This window comes from Trichechus manatus, unplaced genomic scaffold, assembly GCF_000243295.1.
Source record: "Trichechus manatus latirostris isolate Lorelei unplaced genomic scaffold, TriManLat1.0 scaffold00102, whole genome shotgun sequence".
NCBI classification, from domain to species: Eukaryota; Metazoa; Chordata; class Mammalia; order Sirenia; family Trichechidae; genus Trichechus; species Trichechus manatus.
The window spans coordinates 7,436,709-7,447,876 of record NW_004444038.1 but is presented as its reverse complement, the minus strand read 5'-3'; the positions used below and the strand labels follow the sequence as shown (position 1 = coordinate 7,447,876).

Sequence of the window (11,168 nt, the reverse complement as noted above, 5' to 3'; positions counted from 1 at the left end):
CCTGGACTCCAGTTCGCACAACGTCCAACAGACGCCCAGCACCGACATGCGCTTATTAGGAGAAAGCGACTTGCTATGGAGACGCAAGCGCGCTCCCGCCGCGAATCCCGCCTCTTCCTGCAGCCTCCGGGCGGAGTGGCGCGAGTCCCGGCGTCCCTCCCGCGGTAACCGCGGCTGGACTTTTCCCTCCTGGCTCGGGCCGCACCGCCCTCCCATACCCGAGGGACGCGCAAGGCTGCAGAGCTCCCAGAGGGCCACTTCCGGCGGCCCCTTCCGGAAGTGGGCGGGATGGGGGCGTGGCCGCCGGGGCGGCGTCATCGCGTCTGCGCCGGGGCGGTGCGCGTGGTCCTGGAGCGCGCCCAGGCCCGCGGATCATGCTGCGGACGCGCGGGCCTCGCCTGCCGCCCACCGACCACGGGCTGCTGCTCGGCCGCCTCTGCCGCCGGCTCTTCCCTCCTGCGCTGGGCCTCGGGCGGGGAGAGCGGGGGCGGCCCACGGGCCGACCTGTGTCGGGGGGACGCGGAAGAGGATGGCTGCAGCCCACGGGCCACGACACGGGCGTCCAGGTTTACAACAGCCTCACGCGGAGGAAAGACCCGTTAATCGTGGCCAACGCGGAAGCCGCCTCCTGGTAGCGTGTGACACCCTCGTGGGGTGGGGACATCCTTGGGGGGGCCAGGCGGCGTCGTGGGGGCGCCGGGGAGGGGAAGGAGCTGCAGTTTAACATTTTGGGTGGCGTGGACTTTCTGCAGTGCAAAGTGGGTTCGAATTCTTAGATGGCGAGCATTTATAAAACCCACTGGAGCACCCCATTGTAGACAGTGGGGTATGTTCACGGTCAATCTAGGAATTCATGAAAGCAGTAGAGCTCAGAGTCGCATTCCCCAAAAGCGGTCACTTTAAAAAAAAAAAAAAAAGCGAGATGATTATATGGTCATCGAAACTGGGAATGGAGTGTTCGCTCTTGCAGATCATTCACCTGATGGATTTTAACTTTGTTCCCAGGTATAGTTGTGGACCCACTGTGTACGATCATGCACACCTTGGCCACGCTTGGTGAGTTTCCTGCATTTGAATTTTCACTCTTCGGAGGACCGTTTGTTCGTTAAAGAATTGGCTTCTGGCAAGTTTCCTCATCTCTCAAGTGGCAGTTTAAAATTTTTGCGTAATTACCGTGTTACAGGCGTTGTGGGAAGTACTTGTTATAAGTCTCCTTTGGTTCTTGTACCGGGTCTCAACGTTGGTGCTCGTTTTATAGGTGAGGAAATTCAGGGAAGCAATGTGGAGCAGGAAGAAATAACCTGTTTCGGAATTAGACGTTTTTTGGTTGATTTCCTGAGATAGGGATCCCTTTCATGGAGCTCTGGAGTTTGTCTGGTTAGGAGGCATTTCTGGCTCCACCATTTGTTAGCCTCCAAACCTTGGACAAACACTTTATCGTTTATTTTTGGGGAGCAGAGGTTATTGTGGTAAAATGTGTATAACAGAGAATTTCCCATTTGAACCATTTTTGTGTACATAACTCGGCGACATTAATTACGTTCTCTATGTTGTGAAACCATCACCACTATCTGTTTCCAAGTTTTTTCTCACCCTTCACAGAAACTCCGTCCCCTTAAGCCAGAACTGTCCCTTCCCCACTCACACCCACCCTTGGTAACCGCTAATAAACTTTGGTATCTGTGTTGGTCTATTCCAGATATTTCATATAAGCGGGAATGATCCACTTGTATGAAGTATGTGCTTTATTGCTTTGAGAGCTGCTTTCTTCATCTTTGAGATGGGAATGATAATAGTGGCCATCTTTTTGACTCTTCCCAACAATCTTATGAGATAATGTCAATAAAGTGTTGCTTAATCCAGTACCTGATGTGTGACTTGTTATAAGGGCTCAATAATTACTAGTTGCGACTGTCATTAGAGTATAAGTGACTTAACCAAGGCCACACATTTAGGAAGTGTTGGAACCCAGGTTTATCTGGCTCCCAAATACTCGTTATCTTGACTCTTACATGTAAGGTATACTCCTTCCTCCTCATTGGTCAAGATGACCACCTTTCCTGATATTTCGTGAATTCTTTTGTGCGTTTTTTTTTATTTGTTACTATTCAACTCAGACTAAAAGTAAAATGGCCTTTCATTCATTTATTCAATATAATTTCTTAAAAATTATTTTTATCACCCAGCAGGAGCTAAACTTTTTTTTGTTTTTTATAACAACGTAAATGATGTAGGAGTCATTTTTTTCTCCTTCACTTGGGTTAACTTTTGGAGCCCTGCTGGTGCAGTGGTTAAGTGCTACGGCTGGTAACAAAAAGGTTGGCAGTTCGAATCCACCCGCCTCTCCTTGGAAACCCTATGGGGCAGTTCTACTCTGTCCCGTAGGGTCGCTATGAGTTTGGAATCAACTCGACAGCAACTGGTTTGGGTTAATTTACTGTTAATTTTACACAGCTTATTTTTATCCTATTTATTGAAGTATAAATACAGAAAAGAGTACAATCAGCCTACAGCTGAATGAATGTTCGTGGCACTTAGGTCAAGAAACAACGTTACCCATGCCGCACAATTTTCCTTTGGGTCCCCTTTCATCACCATCTTTGCCTACCTTCCACTCAAGGGTAACCACTATTGAATAAGCATGTTTATATGGTTGATGATTCAGTCTAGAGAATAAGATAGAATGTATTCATCAAGAAGAGCCAGTCAATTAAAGATGTCCCTAAGAGGTAGAAAACATAAATACTGTAAGATTTCTGAAGAAGGGGAGGTTTTGGGGGCAGGGATGGTCAGGCAGATGCCTTGCAGAAGATCCAAGGCTCCAAAACTAGTGTGAAAATCGAGCGGTAGTAGTAGTAGCATCGTCAGAATCTGTCTGACTTCAGGGAGGATGATGTGAATGAGGATCAGCCCAAGGCTCAGCCCTGTGAGGTGGAGGTCAGACATACCTCCACTCTCCAACCTTTTTACCAGTTCTGACACCAGCTGTCCTCCCCATGGCACTTCTACTTCTCTTCTGGGTTCCATAATATGTTGCAGTGGCCATGCAGAACTCACAGACCATACTTGCAGTTAAGTGATTTATTAAAGAAGGAACAGGGTACAGCTCAAGGTCAGGAAGCCTGCAGGCAAAGTCTGCAAGGCTTCCCTGAAGAGGAAAACACATTCTTCCCTTCTCCAGTGCAGGACAGCTCTCTTTGCTCCTCTTGGCCACGCAGGCCTCCTCTCAGCCCCCTGAGGACAGGCCTCCTCTTGACCCTGCTGTCTGTCACCACCGACTTTGCGGCAGGGCCCCTTCCAGGCCTGTTGCTGCCGGCTCTACCACTGGGCCCCTTCTGGGCTTCTCCCTGTCTTCAGTGTTACAGCCCTTGACCTGTGTTACAGCTCTTTTAGGAGATTCCTTGCCTCCTCTCTCTCTCTGCCGCTTCTCCCTGCTTTCTTCCTTCTGCTGCTTTTCCTGCTTCTTTCTCCCTGAAAAATCTCTGTGGGGTTGGGTGCTATATACCTATCTCCTGGTTAATTTCAAGACATGGTCCCTCCTAGTGGGTGGGGGCACAAACTGACCAGTCCCCTCTCAGTAGGCCACAGGCACCTAATCTGCATTGTAGGTTGTAGTCGCCTCATTTGTATAGTCTGTTGACCAATCCCTGCAGGGTGCATACCAATCACAGGGCAGGCTGAGCCCAGCACCAGACAAAAGTCAGGTTGTTTACAGCTTGTTCAGGAAATGTCAGTCAATCTGGATAAAAGTAACAGACCTTCTGGGGTAGAAAACTAGGGCGAAGGTAACTCCTCAGGGCTTAGGGGAAAATCTTTGAAGCTGTTTTTCCAAAGAAGGCAAACGGCCACAGAAAGGAACTCATTTCACCGCAGCTAGTAAGGGACAGTTCAGAGTTCTTAATGATGTCTGTAGGCCATATGTATCTGTGGTTCGTACTTACCCATTCCAGATTCATCTCTCATCACCTTCCTCCCCATTTAGCCACTCTGGCCTTAAACAGACTCACATATTTAACAAATGCACATATAGCACTTACTGAGTGCCAGGCAGTATTCTAAATGTGTTACAAATGTCAACCAACTGAATCCTCTTAACACCAGGTGGTGGGTGCTATTGTTATATAGTCTGTGGCAGTGCAGAGGGGTTGTGGAATTTGTCCAGGGTCCCACAGCTAATAAGGCCATCAGGCTCCAGAGCCCATGTTCTTACCCCCGGTGCTGCGCTGCTCAGCACGTGGCTAAGCTCTGTCCTGGGCAGGGCTTTCTAAGTGTTCTTCCTGACCTGGGACCTTAACCTCCCCTGGCTGTCTGTCTGGCTAACAGTTACTCAGGTCGTAGCAAGACTGCCACTAACTTGCCCTGGACTCCCCCACCCCCTTACTCTCTTATTTTGTCGCCCCTTCACAATCCTTTCCAAGGTTGTAGTTCTGCTCCAAGAGGGCTGGGATTAGCACAGTATGTGGTATGTAAGGGCAGAATTTGAGCTAACACTTGAAGGATGGATGTTGTTGTAGCCATTGCGTCAATTCTGACTCACAGCGACCCTATAGGACAGAGTAGGGCTGCCCCATAGGCTTCATTAGGCTTTAATCTTTACGGGATTGCCAGGTCTTCATCCTGCAGAGTGGCGGGTGGGTTCGAACCACAGACCTTTTGGTCAGCAGTTGAGTGCTTAACCATTGCATCGCCAGGGCTCCTTTGAAGGATGGATAGGGCTCAGTTAAGTACAAAGAGACAGATTTTGGAAAACGACTTTCACAGTTTCCAGGAAGGAGTTGGGCAGAAGGGTGCAAATCTTGTTTGGAAGAAAACAAATAGGCCAGCTTGGTTCACATAGGGAAGGATTGGGGAAGAGAGATACGAGGGGTTGGTTGGGGCCAGATTGGGAAGGATGTTCATCATGTGGCCTGGAGAGTTGGATCTTTTCGCATCGTAGGTGGAGTAGCAGCGTTGGAGAGTTTTACGTAGAACCCCTCAGTGCTGGGAATCATCTTGGCATCATCTAGATGCACATCTTCATTTGATTGACTGGGAAAGCCAGGATCTTCCGCGGTAAAGTGACCTGGCCGACAGTTCACTGCAGAGCTTCAGAAGGGGTCCGAGGTCTCCCCAGTCCCGATGCCAGTTCTTTTGCCTCCCGTCTCTGGCCGTCCAGCACCTGCAGGTGTAGGTGTGTGTGGGCGTGGCCCCGCGGGGCAGCACCTGCAGCATCTCCGGGATTCAGCTCACTCTGACCTTGCAGCGCCCTGAAAGCTCAGCCAGGACAGCGACCGTCTGTGACGTTTCCGGCGGAAGCCCTGGGACTTCAGTTTGAGCCCTTCTTGGCCCAGGATGTGGTTTTACTCTCATTTTCACTTTGATTTGGGTTGCCATTCATCTTTTCTTTTCAATCTCATTTCTTGTAACGCCTTTGCCTCCTCAAGACCAGCGAATGTCCTGGTGATGGTAACAGAAATACGGGCTTCCGTTGGCTGCAGTTGGTGCTTGCGGACACTGTTGTTGGTGGTTAGGCTTCGACTTAGGGCGCCCCCGTGTGCAATAGATGAAGTGTTGCGCGTTCCTGCTGCGTCGTCGTGATCGCTGGTCTAAGTCCTTTGTTGCAGCCGTCGTGCCGGCTCATCTTCCCGAGGTTTCCCTCACCTTCGCTGGCCCTCCGCTTGACCGAGCGTGATGTCCTTCTCCAGCGATCCATCCCTCCTGATGATGTGTCCAAAGTAAGCGAGTCCAAGTCTAGGACAAGATTCTGGGATTCACGTGGTTTTCATTGGCTAATTTTCAGAAATAGATCACCAGGCCTTTCTTCATAATTTCTCTTGGTCTGGAAACTCCGATGAAACCTGTCCACCATGGGTGACCCTGTTGGTATTTGAAACGCGGGTAGCATAGTTTCCAGCATCACAGCAACACTCAAGCCACCAGGGCATGACAAACTGACGGATGGGGTTAGTGACTCTGTATTGGGGAATCAAACCCTGGTCTTCTGTGTGACCGGTAAGGATACCACTATACAAATCATGGGCACTAAGATTATTGTATTCAGCCTGGACAACAATCTCATGGGTTGGTAGAATTTTGCCCAGTGTATAGGCAGGCAGACTGAGGTTTCAAGAGATTAAATATCATGTCAAAGAGTTTTGGGGATAGTTTTGTCACTAGAATTGAAATTTAGACTCAGCTTTGTTTGCGGGGAAAGGTTGGATGAGTGTGACAGGGTAAAGTAATAATATGTAGTAATATGTCTGGGTTTTTTTGTTTGTTTGTTTGTTTTAAGGAAAAAGACTTTATGAACTCACGTTTAGAGAAGCCGCATAGCTGATGGAGATGAGCGTAAAATTAGCTGTCCTTGAGTTTTAAGGTGGTTTAATGGGAAACCAGGTTCTTGAGATTTTTGATGGATTTTAGATACTCCCCCTTTGGGTTTTAAAAGTCCGAATTAACCCAATGTAGTATCTAAAGAAGCTGGTTCAGTGTTCCACAATAGTGTACACATTTCTTAGGAATAATCTTATATAGCTTTAACAGGATTGTACTTGCCTTGAGTTATTATTATTTGCTTGGTTTTGTCATAGTGAAAAATTAGAATTATTCTAGAACATGAACAAGGATGGGAAAACCTCTGAGTATTTTAATTACCTAATGCGATTGTGTGATGAGCACATTTTTATACAGTTAAATAGGTGCAGACTCACTCGGGGCAATGGTGGTTCAGTAGTACAATTCTCACCTTCCATGCGGGAGACCCAGGTTCCATTCCTGGCCAACGCGCCTCGTGAGTAGCCACCAGCCATCTGTCGGTGGAAGTCTGCATGTTATGGTGATGCTGAAGAGGTTTCAGTGGACCTTCCAGACTAAGGTGGACTAGGAAGAAAGGCCTGGCGATCTGCGTCTGAAAATCAGCCAGCGAGAACACAGTGGATCACAGCTGTGTAGTCCGCAGCTGTGCATGGGAATGGTGCGCGGCTGGGCAGCAATTTGTTCCATTGTGTGTGGAGTTGCCATGAGTCGGAGCCTAGTAAATGCCAGCTGATAGCAACAAACTCACTTAACATAAGCTAAAATAAAACTCCTAAATTTGGGTCCTGTGGTTGAAGCAACACCTTTGTCAGTTGCTTGTGATGATTTGTATGGGGCCAGAACATGGTGGACCAGTCGGTAAAACGGCTTTTCCATTTACTAATTTCACTTGAACCATCAATTATAGGATAGTGCTTTAGTTCTATAGAAGCACTGTAAGTATAATGCGTTTCTTTTAAAGATCACGGTGATGTCTTTTTGTATTAAAGACTTCTTAACATTTTTTTTTTATTTCAGCTCATATGTTAGATTTGATATAATTCGAAGGATCCTGACCAAGGTGTTTGGCTGCAACGTCGTCATGGTGATGGGAGTCACAGATGTGGATGATAAAATAATCAAAAGAGCCAATGAGGTAAATGTGGAAGGTTTACATTTATTGATGACTTGATCGACGAGCATCCTGTCCTTTATGTGACCGTTGTTTAGTTTTATATTTTATAAGTAGTTGTCGTATCTTAGAGCCCTAGTGGCACAGTGGTTAAGAGATCAGCTGCTAACCAAAAGTTCAGCAGTTCGACTCTACCAGCTGCGCCTTGGAAACCCTGTGGGGCAGTTCTGCTCTGTCCTGTGGAGTCGCTCGCTGTGAGTCGGAACTGACTGACAGCAGTGGGTTTATTGGTTTTTGGTTTTGCCCTACTTTATTATTCATGCATGGCTTGATGAGTATAACTTAATAAATGAAACAGTGTCAGGTTATCAGAGTAATGTTTGTCGTCCTAATAAAGGAGATAAAGGTCTATTTAATTTTGGTACCAAAACATTTTAATAAATTGCCTCATCCTCTGCTGGGATCCTGGCATGAATCTTTAACCGCTCTGCTGTCCCCTCAGCCTCCGAGGTGCTGAACTAACTCGCTCTTCAGAGATGGAGTCAGGCCCACTAATAGCACGTGTTAGATATAGTCACAGTTATGCTCAGGATACGTTTCCTTTCTGTGCTTCTCAACAGCTTAAAAAGTGAACCTACCACCATCTGATTCTCAACACAATCCTGCTGCTAGGCAGAGGAGACGTCGTTGTGCCTTTTTTCACGTATGTTTTACTTTAGAGTTGTTAATTTTTTTTCCTTGAGAGTGGAGGTTTGCCTGGCTTTTCACCTCAGAGGACCGAGCTTGGTGCTGATCGGGATTCTCATCCCTCCTCCGGAATGCAGAAAGGCCCTGACACCAGATTACAGTTGTTGGTTTTTTTTCAATTGTACTTCAGATGAAGGTTTACAGAACATACTAACTTCTCAGTAAACAGTACACGTATTGTTTTGTGACATTGGTTGCCAACCCCATGACATGTCAACACACTCCCCTTCTCGACCTTGGGCTCCCTATTACCAGCTTTCCTGTCCTGCCTTCTAGTCCTTGTCCCTGGGCTGTTGTGCCCCGTTAGTCTTGTTTTGTTTTATGGGGCTGTCTGATCTGTGGCTGAAGGGTGACCCTCAGGAGTGACTTTATTACTGAGCTAAAAGAGTGTCTGGGGGCCATAGTCTCTGGGTTTCTTCAGTCTCTGTCAGGCCAGTAAATCTGGTCTTTTTTTGTGAGTTAGAATTTTGTTTTACGTTTCTCTCCAGCTCTGTCCAGGACCCTCTATTGTGATCCCTGTCAGAACAGTCAGTGGTGGTAGCCAGGCACCATCTAGTTGTGCTGGACTCAGTCTGGTGGAGGCTGTGGTAGTTGTAGTCCGTTAGTCCTTTGGACTAAGGCTTCCTTTGTGTCTTTAGTTTTCTTCCTTCTCCCTTGCTTCCGAAGGGGTGAAACCAGTGGTTTTTTAACTTAATTTTGAGGTAATTTCAAACCTACAGAAAAATTGCAAGACTAGTGCAGAGAACCCTTGCATCCCCTTTACCAGAATTTCCCACTTGGATCTTGCACATGCGTGGGAGTCAACTCTATGGCAACTGTTTAAAAAAAAAAATTTGTACCAGGTTTTCCCCATCTTCCCTCTCTGTAGTCTTTTCCAGCGTGATACCCTGTCTTCCATATTATGGATTAAATTGTATCCGACAAAAAGTTGTGTTGAAGTTCTAGCCCCTGTACCGGTAAGTATGATCTTCTTTGGAAATAGCAGGGTGGGTCCTGCCCCTAACCAGTTCTTGGTGGTGTCTTAGAGAGGAGAGTGGACACGGACCCACCCAGGGCAGGGAGGTGCTGTGCCAAGACAGAGGCAGCTGAGTCTCCAGGCCCAGGAAGGTCAAGGATTGCCGGCAGCTACTGGAAGCTGAAAGAGACAAGGGAGGACCCTTCTCTAGAGCCGACGTCCTGATTTGGACTTCCAGCCTCCAGAACTGCGAGGAGATAAATTTCTGTTCTTTAAAGCCACCCGTTGGTGTTTCTCTTGCGGCAGCACTAGGCAACTAACCCGTTCCCTGAATACTCCGTTTGGTGCCTTCCGAGAGTGAACGCGTTCTCCTGCATTGCCACTGGATGTGCCTCCCGATTATGAAATCAGCGTTGATACGGCACGTTGGGTGTTGATGATGCAGCTGTGCCGTCCATAGGCCCCATTCAGGTTTTGCCAGCTGTCCCCACGGCATCTCTTTTCTGGTCCAGGACCCCTTCCAGGGACCCGGTCACCTTTAGTGGTTATGTCTCATCCGTCTCCTTCACTGTAACGGTCCTCGTTCCTCTCTCTATACGTGTCTCTCGTGTCCTTGATAGTTTCAAAGATTATAAACCAAAAAAACTCATTGCCGTCGAGTCGATTCCGACTCGGAGACCCTATAGGACAGAGTAGAACTGCCTCGTGGGGTTTTCAGGGAGCGGCTGGTGGATCCAAACTGCCAGCCTTTTGGTTAGCAGCTGAGCTCTTAACCACTGTGCCACCGGCATCCTCAGAGACGACAGGTCTTTCATTTTGTAGGATGACCCTCTGCCTGGGTCTGTTGTCTGTGTCCCAGTTTCACAGAGGTGTATCAGGAGGTCAGAGTGACCTCCCCAGCTCCCACAGGCCTGTGATGGCAGGGCTGTAAGCCCAGGTCTTCTGGCTTGGGCCTTCCCGGCACCCCGTTGCCAAACGTGAGTGGCTGGTACTTTGAGGCTGGCCCCCGCACGTGGACTGTGGTACCTGGCAGATCCCGGCGCGGGAAGAGAGGGTGGTGGATGAGATTCTCTTCTCTTCCTTCACAGACCTTTCTAGTGGGTCGGGGAAGTCATGAGGAGCCTCCCTGGGCTCTGTCAGATGCTGGGCGTGGAGTGAGCTCCAGATCACTGCCCTCCTGGCAGAGCGGGTTTGTGGAGCTCTTTGACTTTGCCTTTTTGGTGACGTGGTCTTTTCCGAAAACAGGCTTTTCTGATCAAACGTCACTGCTCTTTGCCAGACAGGCTTAGTTGTGATGCCTTTCTCCATCCCTCGTCTGTTAGGGTGTTGTTTCTAAGGGCTGTCCTTTCCAGACACTTTTGTTCATTTTCACAATTGAGTGTGGTTTGGAGTGCAGTGCAACCCGATCATCATTTGTATGTTAGTTAGGATGATTAACTATTTATTTCCTCTACTTGAATCTGATGAAGGAATTTAACAAAGCTTACCTAATTTAGATGCGAGCAGTTTTCCTAGATGTAGTCTCCCAGTTGCCGTTTAGCACTGCTTTCTGTAAACGTTTTTGTATTGTAGACATTTTTCAAACATAACGAAATAGAATAATACAGTGAACCCCATGTGCCTCTTACCCAGCCTCAACATTTAGCAACGTTTTGTCCATGTCATCGTTGCTTTTTGTGGCTGTCATTGTGCTAGATATCCAGATGATGAAGCTGCTAGCTGGCAATTCTAATGCTTTACGAAGATGTTTTTCCCCTTTGGTTTCTAATATGGCACCTTTCTAAAGTCTAGTTAATTAGACAGTGTCTCTAGTGATTTTTTTCATTTACTAGATTTCTTAAATATGTCCTTTTTTTCGCGAATCAGTGAGACTGGAATTACTGTATTGTGTCTTTCCCTGTAGCTCTCTTTCCTTTTTAACATTCTCTCAACTCACCCCAGCTCGTCTTTCCTGGAAATGCCTGAGTATTCTCTGACTCGCCTTAAAGTGATCGTTTTGGCAAACTTTTGGGCAGTATGACAGAAATGGGACGAACTGGTGACTAAAACATTGAAACAGGA

At 47.6% G+C, this 11,168-nt stretch overlaps 1 protein-coding gene across 2 annotated transcripts in view; it reads left to right on the top strand.

The window, feature by feature from the left end:
- Window positions 1–360: 360 nt before the first annotated feature.
- The window catches only part of CARS2 (cysteinyl-tRNA synthetase 2, mitochondrial), an 81,280-nt gene continuing 70,472 nt past the window's right edge, over window positions 361–11,168 (top strand). For both annotated transcript variants that reach the window (XM_023737394.1, XM_004391438.2), the window contains exons 1-3: window positions 361–631; window positions 1,006–1,056; window positions 7,312–7,429. In XM_023737394.1, the coding sequence (XP_023593162.1) occupies window positions 375–631; window positions 1,006–1,056; window positions 7,312–7,429 (426 nt within the window). In that variant the 5' untranslated portion in view covers window positions 361–374. The remainder of the gene's footprint in view (window positions 632–1,005; window positions 1,057–7,311; window positions 7,430–11,168) is intronic.